General features: G+C 35.0%; 1 protein-coding gene across 1 annotated transcript in view; it reads left to right on the top strand.

The window, feature by feature from the left end:
- The first annotated feature begins 1317 nt into the window (after positions 1 to 1317).
- Positions 1318 to 19982, top strand: part of LOC120633379 (synaptic vesicle glycoprotein 2B-like) — a 53019-nt gene continuing 34354 nt past the window's right edge. The window contains exons 1-5 of the mRNA XM_039903582.1: positions 1318 to 1422; positions 10040 to 10267; positions 11352 to 11514; positions 12652 to 12833; positions 17758 to 17942. Coding sequence (XP_039759516.1) covers positions 1386 to 1422; positions 10040 to 10267; positions 11352 to 11514; positions 12652 to 12833; positions 17758 to 17942 — 795 coding nt within the window. The 5' untranslated portion in view covers positions 1318 to 1385. The remainder of the gene's footprint in view (positions 1423 to 10039; positions 10268 to 11351; positions 11515 to 12651; positions 12834 to 17757; positions 17943 to 19982) is intronic.

The raw sequence follows: 19982 nt of genomic DNA, 5'->3' as shown, positions 1-19982 counted from the left end.
CTGTAATAAATGTGTTTTAACATATTTATTACAGCAAAATTACAGAAGTCATTTGTGAGATTGAGTATCCGGTATACTCAATCTCACAAATGACTTCTGTACTTTTCGCAGACTATATTCAGATTTCACGAATTTATGACCATTTCTTGTAAGTCGATTGTTATATTCTAATAACTGGGTTTATACCTTTCAATAAAGATAATTATTATTATTAATTATTATATCTACTTTTTGTTAAGACTAATATATTGTCTTACAAATACAATATTATTCTAAATATCTTGTGAAGCTATAATAAGTATACCTCTTTGAAGGAAGGAATTCGGGTGATTGAATATATATTGATCGTATTACAGCTATTTACTGCATTCATATAATGACATTCTCGTAATGCGGTGCATTATTTTATCTTGATGAGTGGCGTCTCTTAAACACCTCTTGAAGATCTTGCGATAATGTGCGATTAACTTTACCTGGGACACACTATCGACTATTCGCTATGCAACAACTTGGTTTTTATTTATTTACTTATTTATCTTATGACAGCAAGAGAATCTTAAAATAGCCGTCGAAAAAGTAAATACATACTTTTTATAGCCATTTCTTGATAAAATCTTAGGGTACTTAATATCACGCTACACTCTCAAAAAGTTGAGCAGCAAGCGAGCTACGTTACGCGGTAGGTCGTAGAATTAATGTTTATCATCATCATCATCACCATCAACAGCTTACAACAGTCCACTGCTGGACTAAAGGTTTCTCACAACCAGAGTGTTTGCTCATAATCACTACCGCTGGACAGACGGTAATCGCAGTTGATGCTATTAGATACACAGAGGACGCTACTATCCGTTCCTTAGTCGCCTCATTGTGAGATGGTGATAACAAAAAAAAAACACCCGGCTAAGTTTGTTGTGGGCTTCTTCTTAGACCGGGACGCGTTTGGTACCCTCGTAGCTTTAGTTTTAAGTTTACGAATGTGGTTATCGCCATCATCTCACTACCGTGTAAATTCTTATGTACGAATCAAAAGTGCCACCTATGGGCCTACTTGAATAAAGATATTTTTGACTTTGGATACCCGTGGGAAAAGGAGGGGTGTTGACAACTGTATTCTGATCTGCCGTCACCACGCGGCCTTACTTCATACGATCAATGTTTGTATGATATTTAATTGACAAAGTGTATGTCAGTGTGGTTGCACCCTTTTGGTTTGAGATAAAATTGATCGCAAAAACAATATCTGTGTTTGCAAGAGATTATATAGAAATAGCGGCTCCTCATGATCCTAAATGGAGGCATTCAGTAGCAGAAAACTTTGATGCTGACGAGGTTATGATGGATATTGAACATATCTTTGTTTTTTTGCAAGTACCTTACTAAAAATGAGTGAAGTGAATTTACAGGCCTTAGCAGGAACTGGTATGTACATTTAGTCGAAAAATTTTCATTCCTCAACTGTCACATACCGCAAAAAAACTTGTCGTTATTCTTTAGTTTTAGTTTAGAAAGACGATTTTTTTTTAATTTTTATATGTCTTTATTTTGGTTTTTTAACACACTTATTATATTTTTGAACATCAAATTAACTGCAATAAGTTGTGAAAAGGTAAGAAAATTATTAATTCGCGAATATATTTTTGTTTAATATTATAATATGAAACAAAAATATTTTAACCTGTATTTAACGGTTAACGCACGAAGCGGTGATAGCGAATTCGGTAGGAGCTCGATTTTACTTTTGGGGGTCCCGCGTTCGAATCCCAGCTCGCACCTTCAACTTTTCTAGTTATGTGCGTTAAGCAATTAAAATATCACTTGCTTCAACGATGAAGGGAAACGTACGCATCAAAAGTGCAACCTATGGGCCTACTTGAATAAAGATATTTCTGACTTTGACTTTGACTTTGGTATAGATCTCAATTATTATGAAACATTCCGATAAAACGTACAGTGAATCACATAATATTATTTGTGGTCTTAAATTGCATTGAAATGTGCAGCGTAATTCATATCTAATGAAAATATCACATTCGGGCTTTTCGTTCGCATTTATCTTAATTCCCGCAACAATCTCTTTAGTTTTCGAGCGAGCAAACCGATTTTTGAGCGTTGAACAATAGCACTCATATTTTCGCCAGAGAGGATGCAACTAAAACAAAATGTCGACTTTTCACGCGCTGCAAGGATTTATTTGGTAAAAACTTTCGGCGTTCCTCTTTTAATTTGGATAGTAGCTATCTATATTCATATTCACTTATATTTTAAACGCGAACGTTAGTCTTTTTTTATTTGTTGATAGGAAATGCACGACTCAACGGGAATCTTAGCGTAATTTGGCATAGAAACTTCTTCTACTACTTCGTCTACAGAAAATACCTATTGGATTGTTTATGACGTTTAGTTTTCACACTACTTGTGGTTCGAAATCTAAGTTCATAATAGGATACAGGATTGAAGATCTTAGACTCGTGCACATTTTCCCCCTAAAATATAGTACCTCAAATCAAGAGTGAATAGGCATCTTCTAGGCAAGCGCGCTCCACCTTAGGCAGCATCATCACTTACCATCAAGTGTGATTGCAGTCAAGCCATCGTCTAGAAACATATAAAAAAAAGACTGAAGTAAGTAGGTACTTAACTTTTTATACCTGTAGCACGTTACCCTGCTCACGGGAGTTTAGGTTTTCTAAAAACCTTTTTACCGTTGCTAAATAGAATCTTATCTCGTTATCCAGCGTGCACGTTATCTACACTAATTTTTTTTAAATAGATTTAGTAGGTAAGGCTTTTTTTAAATGCTTCTTTCTGACCAAAAATATCCTTGATCCATTCGCAAAATCTATAACTATCAATTATATCTAGGTAACTAATATACAAACAGGCTGACTTTCTACGTCTGCTAATGACCAGTTTAACGAGACCTATAGATCGGAGATAGCAAAAAAATACTTCCGAAGTTCATCACCCATTTTGTCATTGTCATTCGCACGCACAATCGATTATTCGTTGAAATCTCTTGAATCTAATTTACCTATCGCAATTTCACAATACTGTTGTCTCATTGCGGAAAAGTTGAATTAATATATGATGTAAGCGAAAACTGTTTTGTTTACTGTTGTAAATAACACTGTAGCTACTGTGTACAGACGTGAGATAAAATGATAACGGTATATCACGAGGTTACTTTAGTAACAAATATTTGAATTATCGCTTACATCATTAAAACGTATAACTTTAATGCCATAATATTACGCACTGTGATGACGGCAGAATCCGATAGAGTTCTCGCAATAAGTTTTTATATAGTCAAAGTCAAAAATATCTTTATACAAGTAAGTGGCACTTTTGATGTGTACATTACATAAAAAGTACACGGTAGTGAGATGATGGCGATAACCATATTCGTAAACTTAAAACTAAAGCTACGAGGGTTCCAAACGCGTCATGGTAAAGAAGCTAGTTTATTTATAAAAAAATATTAACAATCCCTTTTTTGAATCTTCCAATACAAGAGATAATAGCAAGGTACAAGGTTCTTACGTGGCACACCTAAGAGCAAAAAAACAAAAGAAAGACATTTGTTTTCGTTTTAAATAATTGAAGAGAATAATATAACAATAAAAATATCATAAATACATGCATAAATAAACACAAGAATAGTGCTTCCATAAAATAATGGAATGTTTAAAAATAACTTCCAATCTTTTGATAATATCTTCATTCTTTTAATACCTATTCTCACAGTAAATACATCCAAGTTAACGGTTTTACTTAGAGGAGCTATTTAAATTAGTTTCACGATCCAGTTCTAAATTTTCTAGTCGTTACTGGAATAACTTTGAATATATTTGCACTTACTCGTACATTTACAGTTTTAAATTGATTTATTGAATTAATTATCTTTTGAACTAGTAGTTTATTGTGTCGTAGTTGAATCGTCAAGTCTCTAAGTCGTGCTGAAATTTAATTATATTTTCTCAGAATGTTTTATTCTATTGTTTTGAATAAAAAAATACAATTATTATCAAGTAATTGATTTACCTGTGTCATTGGATGATTCAATATTATTCAAGCATTTTAACATTTCAAAGGCCAAATCAAGTTATGAAATTCTGCCCGCAACCATATATATTGACGGCCGATCGGCGCAGTTTGCAGCGAACCTGCTTTCTGAGTCCAAGGCCGTGGATTCGATTCCCACTGCTGGAAAATGTTTGTGTGATGAGCATGAATTTTTTTCAGTGTCTGGGTGTTTATATGTATGTATATTGCTATTTATTTATGTATATTATTCATAAAAATATTCATCCGTCATCTAAGTACCCATAACACAAGCTACGCTTACTTTGGGGCTAGGTGGCGATGTACGTATTGTCGTAGTATATTTTTTTTAGTATATTTATTTCTTTGTTCTATTCACATTTTTCAGCACTACTGTAATTTTGCTTATCTGATATAACATTATTGTAACAATATCTATTTTATTCATCAACTTTTCTTTTTGATATATTATCGGCATCATTCGTAACATCTACAGCCGACTGGCGCAGTGGGCAGCGACCCAGCTTTCTGAGTCCAAGGCCGTGGGTTCGATTCCCACAACTGGAAAATGTTTGTGTGATGAACATTAGTGTTTTCCAGTGTCTGGGTGTTTATCTGTATATTATAAGTATTTATTCATAAAAATATTCATCAGTTATCTTAGTACCCATAACACAAGCTACGCTTACTTTGGGACTAGATGGCGATGTGTGTGTCGTCGCAGTATATTAATTTTTTTATTATTTATCTTTAATACCGTTTGCTGGTAATCATAGGTTTTTTTGTACAAACTTCCACACTCTATTGTCTAATGCCGCTTGCGTCTAGTGAATAATTTGATAGAAATCTACCACGCTGTGCTTTCACGTCACTCGCGCTGGGACCCTAACTTCAAATGGTCAATCGTGTTTTAATGTTAATTAAGATTCTCAACACTTTAAACCATGGCGGTAAGCATCATCATCAACTCATTACCGGCTAACTATATTGCACGGGTGTCCTTTCAGAATGAGAAGGCCGTGGTCCACCACGCTAGCCATGTTCGTATTGATAGCACTCGCCGCCGTATAGATAATTAAAGAGAACTCTCAGGTATGCACGTTTCCTCACAATGTTTTCCTTCACCATCGCAGCAAGTCATATTTAAATTGCTTAAATTAAAAAACGCACATAACTACTAAAAATAAGTTAATTATAAACCAAATATCTCGTTCTTGTGATTTATGTTAACTGTGCATGTATTATTAACAATATAAAGGATATTTGCATTTTGAGTTAACTGCTTATTTCCATTTCATTAGATGATTTTTACTATCGATATTATAATTTATATATTTTTGCGTTCAAATTTTTGTTGTAATTTATTTTTAATGTTTTCTTTTTATGTTTTTATTTCGTATAATATGATTTTAAGTTGCACGCCAAATTAATGGTAATACTCTGTTTCAATAACAAAAGCTAAATTTGTAACATCTGATTATCTACGAGTATTTATGCAATAAATCGAATTATTATGTAGTGATTCACACTTGTAGTCGAGTAAAACCCATTCCCTAATTGGCCACGCAGAAGGCACCACTGTGCCAGGCAGATCTCTCAATTGTGATATACCAAGGATAACTGCAGTGTTGCGCCTGTTTCTATACAATATCTTTGCATTGTTTAATTTAACATTATAATGTAAACAGTTCACAAAAATTATGCGCTTTTATTATCTGATATAACGACAAAAGGCACGCAGAAATTTTGAAATTTGAATACAAAGCTCTCGCAATATGATACAATTTATTGATTCCCTCAGCTCGTGACCCACTTTGGAAGACTTAGCTTATCAAGCAATATCGTGAAAAGGAAAATACTCTGCCGCTAAATAACTGAACAAAAATTGTTCCTATTTAATCTAATAAGTTAGATAAAAGTTGTAATTCGACTTGATGAAATTTTTGATTGACAAAAATTCCACATCTTCTATAGACAGGTATTGCTCCGATCAAGGTTATCTTATTTATCATAAAAAACTCTATAACTGTGTAACATCATCATCATCATCTCAACCAATTGACGTCCACTGCTGGACATAGGTCTTTTATAGGGAGTTCCACAATACACGGTCCTGAGCCGCTTGCCTCCAGCGGCTCCCAGCTACTCGCCTGAAGTCATCTACTATGTACCCTGCCCATTGCCACTTCAACTTCGCAACTCGCTGAGCTATATTGGTAACTCTAGTTCGATATGGAAATACCTAATTCCAAGCAGAATCATATTTTATATAATCCAGTGTCAGCACAGTTCTTAATCTTCGACTACAAGAGATGTTTTTTCCCATTAAAATTTATATGAGCAATATAGCATGGAACAGGTCTCGTTTCAAACGGCCTGGTTTGATTAACGTTCCTATCAAAGTGTTCGCTGTCTGGTGAAATTGAGGCAGTATTCTTTCGTTAACATCCCATTGTGTGTTTAACGTTTCAATTTATCTACTGCTGTCGATTTTGAAATTTTTATTGTACTTCCTTGGCATGGGTTTTATTGATTATGTTATCCATATATCCATAGCATTTTTTAATTTTTATTTTTATAATTTATTTAATAATATAATTGTACGCTCGTCTGTGGGTATACTGTTTAGATTTATTTTCTAGGCCTTGGCCTTGTGTTGTTGATATTCTATTGTATTGTATAAAAGTCTACTGTTTCCTTTTTCTTGTTGCTATGACCAGACAGGGCTTCGTTACTATGTTAAGGCTATGCCTATGCAAGTAAATAAATAAATAATATTACCTCATGGCTTTAACCTCTTCTCATTATGTGAGGAGACCCTGTAGAGGGCCGGTAATAGGTTAGAGGGCCGGTAATAGGTTGATATGGTGAAGATGATGGAATAATATTAGAAATGTACTGCTGGACTAAAGGCCGCTCTCAACCGGTTTGCCCATAATAATCACCCTGGGCAAACGTGTTGGTGATTGGAGTAGATGTTATTAGTACCACAAACGGCTCTGTTGGCCGCTCTCTGTTATATTTATTTAGCCGCGGGGTGTGTTCTGATCTTCCTTTACCTTCACCACACATCACCTTCTTGATTGTAATAGAATGTTGATGATCTCTTGTTCTTGTTCTTATCTCAGAATTTGTCGGGTCGGCACCACGTCTTCTTAAAACTTAAAGACTGGTTGTTTTTTTAGGCATATTTATTTCGACCGGCCGCCTGTCTCACGTCAAACCTCCTTGAGAATGTTTTTGATATTATATTAACTATGGAACACATACAACTACACGTGACACCAAAATGTACAGCTCTTTAATGAGAATATACATATTGCACAAAAATTAAAAGAAAAGATCGGAGTTTTGCGGAAAATTTTAAAATAAATTAAATGCCCCCTGTTCAAACTTACCACTCCACTTAGTCTATAACAATATTTAATGATCTACCAGATTTTAATAGGAACACTGAAAATGAAAATGAATTTAATAAAACTCCATGATAAATAATGAAATTAAGCTTAATTTTCATAATACATCATCCAGTATTATTTCTTAACTTTTTCTTTAAAAAATGTCTCAAATATCAGAGTTGATGTTTTAAAATTCATTTTAAGCATATGCGTTGATAGATCAATCGATCAGTAGCTATTTCTCATTTGTAAAGATAGAAATTATAGATCGAAGATTTCTATCCATTACCAATCGATCAGGGAAATGGATGCTTGCAAAGGCAAAACGGCAATCATTAGAGACATTGAGGGAAACTTAGAGAAATTGCATCATTACGAGCCGGAAGAATCGGCACCCCCTAATAGATTGAAATTGCTTGTTTTTGCACATTCTTTGTTATACTGCCCTTTAGCTTTCTTGTTAAGAAATCTGCGCGGATTTTTATGTGAAATATCAATTGATTGAAACATAAAGTATCTATTGTTGGAGAACGTGGGGATAGGACTTTGAATAATACTAGTTTTCACTTATTACGTATGACATATAATCGAGCAGAGTTTCCCCCTACAGTGACTTAATACAGAATGAATGCTTACGCTGAAATAATCTTAATTATAAATTTTAATTTTAATTTAATATTACCAATCAATCTGTTTAATAGCTTAATTCATATTTATATTATTATTTTTAATAATCTATAGTTAAATACTTATTTAAGTTTTCAATTTTTTTTTTTTAATTTAAGAGATAACACCTATAATTGATTATTGTAATTGACATTTGTAATTCTAACACATATTTTTTTTTTCATGAATGTAGTTACAATTAATTGCTGGTGTGTCTTATGAATAAATAAACAAATGCTTGAGAAGGTAATGCTTCTACTTTTATACGGCTGAGGTACCGTTTACAATATTGACAACAAAACGAACCAATAATAATATTTTCCGATATTAGTTTCACATGCACTGCACGTCACAATAAAGCAGCTAATGGTAAAGTGCCGGGAGAACTCCTCAACCACTATCCCGGCTCCGGTAAAATTTGGCTTACCGTTTACTTAAAAGCGTGATTTTTTTTAATTACCGTCTTTGTAAAGCTACGAAGAGCGAGAAATTAATTTTTACTACATCATTTAATTGAGTGCCAAGTAAAATGAAAAAAATGACGGTTCATTAGTTATTATAACGTGTTTTTGTTATTGAAAACCTACCGACTAAAAAGGGTGAACATATTTTTTGGTTTAAAACTACCGAATTTGTAAAACAACCAAAAAGCAAGAAATATATATTTACTTCAGCATTTTTGAGACAGTGCCAAGTAAAATGAAAAAAATGACGGTTCTTCAGTTATTATTATAACGTGTTTTTGCAATATCAAATTATATAAAAAAATAGATAGTGTCACCTAAGCAAATCTAAAATAATCATTATTTTATCTAGAAGTCACTCAAGAAGGCGACTACCAAGTTATCAACTCAAAAAAATATGAACCTTAACCTTCTAGAAAATAAAACTAAAATAATTATTCGTAAAAAAATATTGAATGATACTCCACGCTTCACTAACAGTGCTTGAATTGGCTTTGAGAGCTACAAGAGTTCTTGAAGTTTTCATTTTAAATAAAAATCGAAATAAACAGAATTTTTAATCGCTGTTATAGTTTGCGTGCTAAATTATATGGCTAAGACCTAAGCGCATAGAAGGACAAAACAAAAAAAAAACTACCAGACAAAACTACCAGACTTAAAAAAAGGAGGTTATCAAATCAATAGATATGTATGTTATATTATTGTGATTACGTAAACATGAAATTATCTATGAAAGCCTCTGAATAAATAAACAAAAAACTGTTAAAGGTGTATGTATTTTTGTATGTATGATTATTCACATATTTATCCAAAACTATATATCAAATCATGCCTTTTTTATTGACGTGCATTTACTTTGGGAACAGACGTCCTGAGCGGCGTTTAGGTTTGTATCCAGCGTGCAACCAATCACATGCGCGCGTTTAGCAGGATTCCTGTGATCGGTCGCTTGCAGGACTTCGACTTCAACACCGCTAAGGACACAGGATGAACCGGGCGGTGGGGCCCTTGTACTCTACACTTGGACTAAAGGCCTCTCCCAATCAGAAGGGGTTTTCCCGTAATCAGCAAGCTGGGCAGACGGCTAATGATTGCAGTAGGTGCTGCTGCCCGTATTGCATCATATTACCTTAGTCGCCTCGGGATAAGTGGTGTTAAAGCAAGTGATATTTAATTGCATAAATTAAAAAAGAAAAATGTACCTAACTCCGAAAAGTTACAGTTGAGAGCTAGGGATCGTATTTGGTCCCCCCGAAAGAGGAGCCGAAGCCGCTGATCCCAGTAGATAGCAGGGATCTGCTGCCTTTTCTCCGTTGTATTCTCTTAATCGCCTAGTTCGTACGAAGGTTGGTGACAACTGTATTCTGATCTGCCGTAACCATATTAAGGTGGATTGGTTCTTAATATTGGAGTCAGTTGATTATCGTTTCATAATTTTCTTGTTTAAGTATATGTTTTGTATTACAGACAGCGATGATCACACCAAAGCGCCCACTGCTATGCAGGAGGTAAACCTCGCATTGAAAGAGTGTGGATTCGGTCTGTTCCACATACAACTTCTATGCACCTCCTTCTTCGGCTGTCTTGCCGGTATTGTGGTGACAAACAGTACGCCTTATATACTGCCGATAGCTGAATGCGATCTGAACATGAATCTCCTGGAGAAAGGGGTGTTGAATGCTATGCCTTTTCTCGGTAAGTTATTATCATTCCATATTAGATCTGTCGATGTACAGTCGATGTTTCTTAAACTACTAGATTCACTACACTCCATTTTTTCTAACTTGCAGTGTAGTAATCTTTTTATAATTTTTTACTGTAAAGCATGTTTAAAGATCTAAAAAATATTTTTATAAAATAAACTGATTAACCAGTTTGGCGAGATATATTTTTATGTAATTTTATTCATCTTTTTTGATAAAAAAAAATACTGAGCCATACCGAATCCTGACACAGCTATTGTACTATGTACCGATATAATATAAATTAAACGTATCATTGTGATAAAATACAAATAATTGTAAAACTGCATTTGTGTTTGTAGTATTGTTTCCATTGTACTTACCTAACGACAGTAAAATAATATGTTATCTTATTTGTATATTCTTACGCGTTTTGATGTGTGACTGCTAATTCAGTTAGTTACCTGTAAAATAAATTTAAATATGATTTGGTATCTAATAAATAATGTTTAATAATACAACTTTCAACATAAACCACTAATAACGAGCTAACAATATAAAAAAATACCCTTCACCAGATTTAGTTGGATTCGGTGGGAAATATAATAAATAATAATAATAAATAAATACACTACGACAATACACACACCGCCATCTAGTCCCAAAGTAAGCGTAGCTTGTGTTATGGGTACCAAGATAACTGATAAATATTTTTATGAATAATATACATAAATACTTATAATATACATATAAACACCCAGACACTGAAAAACATTCATGTTCATCACACAAACATTTTCCAGTTGTGGGAATCGAACCCACGGCCCTGGACTCAGAAAGCAGGGTCGCCGCCCACTGCGCCAATCGGCCGTCAATATATTATAATTATATGCTAGTTAGGTACTCCCATAAAACTAGTGCACCGATTTTGATGTTATTTGCTTGCGTTGTACATTCATGAGATTTCAAGGAAAAGCAGCGGAGTTTATTTGTGGCCGTGGTTATATTTACTATACAAATGAATTAATAGACATAACAGCATAAGGACCTTATGATATTTTTTTATGTGTTTTTAATTAGGTTTTTTTTTGTTGCAGGTATGATCCTGGTATCGGTGGTAGCTGGATTCCTAACTGACACGTTTGGCCGCAAATATTTTGTTTTACTTGGCTTCGGGGGACTTTTCATATTTACCGCAATTAGTGCAACCAGTCAGAATTATGTTGTTTTGGTTACTGCGAAATTTTTCGAAGGAATGCTGTAAGTCTTTGCATCTTTAAAACATTTCTTATTGTGACTTTTGATAACTGTTGAAATTATATTTGCATCGTGTCACAAGACTTGGTGAGACCGCGTTAATTCCGTCGTCCACCACGCTGGCACAGTGCGAATTGATGGATTGTATATTGTATTACTATATAGTTAATGCTCTAAAATTGTTAGGTAAGCAATCTTGAATGCGGAGTACAAGCTATATTAAGCTAATGTTGAGTGCCAGCCTGACCGCAGGCAAAGGCTGTTTTAGACAACATTTAAGCTGTCCTGTTTAGACTTTGAAACATGGCTTGATGTGTTTAGAAGCCCCAACTTTAATTCACTAAGTCCATTGTATACATAGTGGATTTAACTCGAGCTCCCACAGCCTAATGGTACGGACCAGCAATAAATACTGAGTCTGATCAGCCTTGTAACAAACAGACATTATTTGACAAACGACTGGAGCAGGGGATTCCCACAACTGGAAAATGTTTGTGTGAAGAATATGAATATTATTATATATCTGTATATTTGAATTATTTATGTATATTCTTCATAAAATATTCATCAGTCATCTGAGTGCCCATAAAAAAGCTACACTTACTTTGGGGCTAGATGGCGATGTGTGTTGTCGTAGTATATTTATTTATTTATAAACATTTACTGAACCACTACAGGCAGTGGCGTGCATAGATGGTATGCACAGGGTATGCAGATTATATAAAATGAAGAAAATCTCCAGTACGAGTTATAAAAAACTTAAGAATAGGCATTGCAAGAGTTATAAAAAGCCTACCCTTAAGTATTTATAGGCTAGTACTGGAGATTTTCTTCATTTTATATCATATGCATACCCTGTGCATACCCTCTATGCACGCCACTGAGTCTACATGGCACGGGTCTCCTCCTACAATGAGAAGGGTTTATGCCGTAGTCCACGCTGAGATCCATTCCGCACTAAGATTGGTGGACTTTACACACTCTTGAGAACTTTATGCAAAACTTTTAGGCATGCAGCTTTTCTTACGATGTTTGACCGTTGAAGCAAGTGATATTTTAATTACTTAACGAGTGTAAATACTCGTACAATTATTCAAAGTCATCGTCAAGATTTATGGAAAGTTTTGATTCACGTTCCAGATTTGCGACATCGTTTTCATCTCTAATAACGTTAACTGCAGAGTTTTGTCACAATGACATCAGGGATCGCATAATGTTGCTGCAATCTTCATTTTCGGCTATTGCTCAAGTTATTATCGCGTTGCTATCGTGGGCAATACTGACTCAGGACTGGACCGATTCATATTTCAATGGTTCTATTGGTGAGTTATTTTATTTATTTATTTTTTTCTTATTTATTATATTTTTATTCTCAACTTATGACTAGCATTGCAGGGGTTTCCCTTATTCAGTTACTTACGCACAAACGCACACTCACACATACATACAAGAACAGCCAAAATATGACAATAAGTTGCATGTAAGTTGAAAAAAAACTGCCATCTGAGAGCTATCTATGCGTAAGCTGCCTAAATCGTTAGTTAGTTAGGTGAAAATATTGTATGGGATTGCTACTCTTCAACAATTCTGAGAACCCTTTCTTATGGTGTCAAATTTGAAATAATGCATTATCAGGGAAGGTGTTTTTATTGTCTATAATAATCTGTTTCCTAAACGTTATTCATCAAGAGTGTAATAATTTTGAACTAAATCTCTCTTGACATCAAATTAAGGGAACATAAAGCAGCAGCGTTCTTTGTGCTACTACTGCAATCTACTGCGTTCAGTAGCACGTCTGCTCAGAGTGGTTATTCCCGGCAAAGAGTGCCGTTTGTAGAGGCCTGCAGTCCAGCAGTGAACTGTTATAGGCTAGTGATGTTACACCCTAAATATGAAAAGTTCAATTTTTCGAGGCATTCAATGTCGGAAAAGCAGACAAATGACAACCTTTCCTACAAACGCGATATTATTCTGTTCTAGAGAAATGTTTTAGAGCTTTAATATGCCTACAAAAAGTCAGCGACAGCATATATCTAACTTTTTTACTTAAGTCGAAAAAAGTGGAATAGAATAGAATAGAAAAAGTTTATTGCAACACAACACAATAGGAAAAATTCCAAGAAAACAGTAATACTACTTAGAGATAGGGTGTAAAGGCAGTCTTATCACTAAAAGTGATCTTTTAAAGGCAACCTGAGCATACGAAGCCGATAAAAAAGTGGAAAGTGGATGGTGCATAGAGTATATTACAAAAAAAAAAGTTGTTGATAAATTTAAATCTTCCCGTTGCCAGTATGATACATAGCATAAATAAAATAGATCTTGGATATTTTAAGGTCTCCAGGTCAATTTCCGTTTAGGTAAATGTAGGCAACTGGTTTATCTAAATTGACGCAGGTCGGGGAATTTCCCCTGGTTTTAGACTTCGGCTCCGAATAATATTTAGTATACTAACGAATGTCAAATAGTTTACAACTGGTATGAAACTAGAAACCACTTTAATTAACGTTGCGAAAATGTATTCCAAAATCTGAGGCAGATAAATATTGTGCTTAATAGGATGTTCCCAATGTTTACACAAGCATAACCTTGAACTATTTAACTATTCTGCACGCATAAACATTTAACTAAATATAAAACCCGTGTAAGCATATAATTGGGTACAGACTTTTTGCAGTGTAACATGCAAAGTTATATGTTTCACATACAGTACTCTCAGTGAGTCGCAGAGATTTTCTTCATTTAATATCATCTGCATACCCTGTGCATACCCTCTATGCACGCCACTGAGTAATAGTATTTGGACAAAATGTACTGTCCAGTTATTGACTTTTAGATTTGACAGCCTGCTTTCAATTGATTTGCTTTCTGAGACCAACGCCGTGGATACGATTCCCACAACTGGCATTTTTATGACATGAATGTTTTTCAGTGTCGGGGTGTTTATATATAATTCATATATTCATCAGCAATCTTAGTACCCATAACATAAGCTACACTTACTTTGGGGCTAGATAGAAGTGATTGTCGTAGTATAATTATTTATTTATTTATAATTTTATGCAGGTAAAAAGAATATACCTTTCTAGCAAGCGGTTTTTTGTTGTTTATTGGTGGTGCCTCTGAGAGCACGTAAAGCCGTCGGTCCCAGTTAATTTCGCTTAGTTGTTTGAATAGTCGTTAAAGCCCACCAACCTGAATTGGAGCAGTGTGGTGGATCTATGCTGTAAAACCGCGTTTCCTATATCTCACAAGACGAGGCCTTTGCCCAGCAGTGGCAGTTACATAGGCTAACATTAATAAGAAAAAAATTTCTTTACTTTATTCTTGGATTGATTTTGCAGAATGTCTTTGCGTATTGGACCATTTTAGTATCAATAAGCTAAGCTACACAAATTTTCATTCTAATGCGCTTACTACGAGTATGTATTTCGGGCGTACATCTGGTTCCACCTGCTTGTCGTCCACGATGAAATTCTGCACGCATTATGCCTTATGCTCGTTTGACAACGGGGCAGTTTTCAAATTGCTATTAGCATACCTTGTGATGTTTAAAACGTGCGCGATACAACGGCGGTTCAACTAAGATATCAGTCGCTGCCCTTTACAATCATAGTGAAATGTCAAGTACGGAATCAAAGTCAATATCAGTGAACTTTGCGTCATCTGTCTAAGTAACTTGGCACATAAAACAACGTAATATCATTCACTTCTTCAAATACAACTTTCCCCGAGGTCACGGTTTTTATTCACTCAAACCTGCAGCAAGAACTAAGGTCTGCCTATCGGGCCCTATGGTGTGTCCAATCTAAGGATTGAACAATATCCACTTATGACAGTGCAGCCATATGTAGAAAAATTCCTACATAGCGTGACATAAAGCATGTAACGCGTCACGAATCTGTGGCCCCGGCGCTAGGTACGAAATGAACAGCCCGAAACATGGTATGTTCACATTTTTGTCAATTTAAACATACGACCTTTTGGCATTCATTACTATTATTTTCTTTTTTATTCCACTACTAGTTGGACCTTGACTCCAATCTCACCTGGTGTAAGTGATGATGCAGTCTGAGATGGTAGCGGGCTAACATGTTAGGGAGAATGGTAGTCATACCCCAAAAATTAATTAAATTGATTGATTGGTCTTCGATTCGCCGATACCCAATGCCTCAAGACGAAAGTCTTTAACGAGTGTGTCCTCGCTAACGCTCAACGCGCTTTGGAGCGAGCTATGTTGGGAGTCTCTCTTCGGAATAGAATTTGCAACGACGAAATCCGTAGAAGAACCAAGGTCACCGACACCACACTGGCCAAGTGTGGCTTGGAAGACTTTAGACGCCTTTGACAACATTAAAGAGAGCTCTCAGGCATGCAGGTTTCCTAACGATGTCTTTCTTCATCAGTCATGCCAGACACAGAGCTCCAAATAAATAGAGGTGCCGGCCGGGATACGAACTCGGTCCCTCGCAAGAGAACTCGAAGTCCTTACCACTAAGCTATCATAAGATTACGGTTAGATCATGCAATAACATTTTGTTTGTTAGTTGGACTTCATTATTGCACAAACAAAAACAAAATACAAAAAGAAAAAAAAAAACAATAGAGAAACTTAAAAGAAAACCAAACTAGTTACGTATGCAAAGGCGGTCTTATCGCTAAAGCTTTGATTTTGATATTTGTGCATAGTTATTCATGCTAGATTTTGTCAGGTATTTTCCTAAAATATGATGCTAGTTTCTTAAATGATTTTTAGTATAGATCAGAAAATCTAGGTACACATTATAAATTGGAAGGGTTGTTAGTTGTTGGGTTAGTTTTCCTTCTTTCACGCAGCAACGGGAGACAGATCGTTGTAATTACATAGATATAGTTAGCGAGCCCAAGGTTAACATAAAGGTAACTTTTTATCCCGAGAAAGCCAATCATCACTCACGAAGTCAACAATAAAGTAAACCAAAATTATTTCATAGGAGGTGCTGACGAGGTAGCGAAACCGACCGCATATTCTCAGAACAAAATCGTTAACGTATGCTAACATCGTGAGTTCACAAACGATGCACTCAGTTTTAAGCAGAAAATTGCTTCGGCTTCATGCCCCCGAATGAAACTAAAAGCTCTCCGATTTCAGTATCTTTCGGGGGGGTAGTAACTTTAAATCCCTCTAGGAATGCGCGTAGGGCCCAAAGTATCGATGAACAAAGTACTTTAAACAATAACAATGATTTTCTTTATATGACACTGAATTCCAGCGCTTTATGTTAGTGTAGACAACAATATGATGTTTTTAGAAATTTATTGAAAATGTACGGGAGCTGTGGTGATACGCTCGACTGTAACAATAGGAAGATCTTCCTCAGAGCGGGTGATCGTGCTCGGGGACCGAGGTCCGAACATTCATTTTTGCCACTTCGCCAGGGTGATGCAGGATTTTTGTGGTGCCATCTTGTTCTGTAATGCGGAGACCGCTACATAGTCTAATATAAATTAACCTGAGCTAGAACCTGGAATCTTCCACTTTTTATTATTAGTTTATCATCAACCATTATCGTCCCACTGCAGAGCACGGGTCTCCTCTCAAAATTAGAAGGGTTTAGGCCGTAGTCTAGACGCTGGCCAAGTGTGGATTAGTAGACTTCACACGCTGCTGAGAACATCATGGAGAACTCTCAGGCATGCAGGTATCCTCACGATGTTTTCCTTCACCGTTAAAGCAAGTAATAATCAAACTACTTAAAAAAAATCCTGTGCAATTTTCACACCGTGTTCACACACGGCAGAAGTGTAACTTCTGAAAAGTAGTCTACGAGAGATTGAGGTGGATGTAGAGTATCAAAAACTTTTAGGATAAATGTAAGGTTTATTATTTAGTTTCCATGGTAACTAGAATAGGTAAACAAATTTATAATGTTTTCTATCTCACTGTGTCCTATACATTTTGTTGTTTCTTTATCTAGATATTATTCGGTTTCCTTGGTAACTTAAATAGGAAAAAAACAGAAAAAATAGTATGTACGAGTATATTTCTGTCTCATTCTTTGCCGTCTTCATCCTACACATTTTTATATTTGTGTCTCTTACCTGACGTTTTTTCCGTTGCCTCCGGTTTGAAATCACAACGATTCTAAAGAAGTTTCACTTCAAAAAAGATACCTCCCTCCGGTAATTATAAGACTAAAAAAAGTGAAGTGAGCACCAGAATAGCTAGTAAATAATTACGGAAAAATTATATTTTCTTGTTCACAGTCTTCCACGGTTGGAATTTTTACTTGGTTGTCATGTCATTATGGTCATTATTTGCGACAATCATGTACTGTTTTCTGCCCGAGAGCCCGAAGTACTACATAACCCAGCATAAGTACTACGAAGCGAGGGAGGTCCTCATCTCAATTTACAAGCAGAACACGGGGAAAACTGCTGACGAGTTTTTGGTAAGATGTCGTATTTTATTATCCATATCATCGAATTCATAATGATCGAATAGAGTCATTTTATCATAATCTCTACTTCTATATCTACTATAATCAAATATAACGATCAAATAATTGAATTGTGTGTGTTTATATTTAATGTATAAACTCCAAAAGTAGAAACAAGAATGGTATCTATTTATTTATTTCATAAGGACACTAACAATATACATAGTACTAGCTGACCCCAGCGCCATCTGTCGGGCTGATTTGTGAATCTAAAGCATCCATGGTGCCACCCAAATGCATACCGAAATAATCATTCAAATCGGTCCAACCGTCTAGGAGGAGCTCAGTGACATACAGACGCACACAAGAAATATATATATAGAGATAAACCATATACAGTAATACAACATTTTATGCATTCACCTATGTATATCGATAACAAGAGACATTGTACTTAAAGAAATAATAATACGTGAACTACACTAGGCCAGGCTACTTTAACTTCTACTCAAGCAGTTCGTTTAATAAAGAAACAAGTTTGTCATACTTTCAGTAATGGGCTAGTGAAATTTAATATTTTTACTGTTTGTTTTTATTGTGGTTGTATGGTTGCTATGATTTTTAATGAAATTCCTACTTCAATAACTAAAGAAAAGGAAATAAATGGTCTTCAAGAAAACTTAGACAATGGATCGTATTGAACAGAAGCAGGTGTTTCTTTTCGGAATTTTAAGATAAATAATGATAAGATCGTCATGTTATAACGACTAAAATTAATTTTTTCACTTTTCAATTGTTCATTGTAAAGTCAACATCTCCGAGGATGCTCCAGTGTCGGTATCTTTATTTTAATTTTAACTTAATATTAATTATCAATCTATCCCAGTAGTTTAATTCGTGTTCACCGTCATCATTTTTAATAGTTTTTAGTTTAATACTTAGTTTTCATTTTTTAATTTATTGACGGGAGATAATGCTGTTTACTTTATAATTTATTATTGTAATGGCACTAGACAGCATTTGTAATACTAACACTGATTCTTTTATGAATGTAAATAAAAATAAAAAATAAAAATAGCCTTTATTCTCTGACTAAATACATTTTTGCTTATACACTACTAGTTACCAAATCTATTATTTAATTAAGTTATATTTATTCCTAAAAAAAATTGTTTTGTAACACCAGCGCGCTTAGTCAAGCTGTCCTTGGACATAGACCTCCTCTAGAATTCTCCAGTGTGCTCTGGCTATTCTGTGCCATCCTTTTGGCAGGTCATCTTCCCACCTTTTTTGTGGCCGTCCTTTTTTCCTCTTGCCATATCTAGGGTACCAAGATATAATTTCTTTAGTCCATTTTTCTTTCGAGGATCTAACCACATGGCCAGTCCAGCGCCACTTTAGCCTCTTGATCTTTCTTGGGACATCCATTACTCCTGTGGCCTTCCTAATTTTCCCTATACTTAACTTGTCTTTCAGCTTAATATTTTATGAATGTGGTTACAATTAATTGCTGGTGTGTCTTATGAATAAGTAAATAAATTTAAATTATTACATTGCATTGCGTCAATGTATTTCTGAATTGTAAATTTCACGGGCGATGGCACCAAAATGCTTGCAGTATAAGCACAATGGACTCTATCACCGATACGTGAATGATCCTGATTATACCCGAGCTAAATCCTCAATTAATCTCGGGCGATATAGACAGCGGTTTGTATAGGTGTATTTTGTGCTTTTGTGCAAATATATTTCACATGGTGATTAAATATCCACTACCTTTGATCATTACTGGTAAAAGCGTAGGTTAAATAAAGTAGACACATCGCTCATTTGTTTAATTAGATTTACCTCTCAAATTGCAAGTTTGTAACTTTATACTTCCTGAGATTTTGAAGTTAGTCAGTGAGTCGGCGCGTTTCTCTTTTATATATTTAAATTAGGCATTTTTTTTTTGTTTTGTATTCTATGTTTATATGCTACTTAATTTATCTATCCAATGAGCAATACAAAGTAAGCATCCGCTAATGTGTTGATTAATTTATTTTAGAAGCG

This window comes from Pararge aegeria, chromosome 21, assembly GCF_905163445.1.
Source record: "Pararge aegeria chromosome 21, ilParAegt1.1, whole genome shotgun sequence".
In the NCBI taxonomy this organism is placed as follows: domain Eukaryota; kingdom Metazoa; phylum Arthropoda; class Insecta; order Lepidoptera; family Nymphalidae; genus Pararge; species Pararge aegeria.
This window is presented reverse-complemented; position numbering and strand designations above follow the sequence as displayed.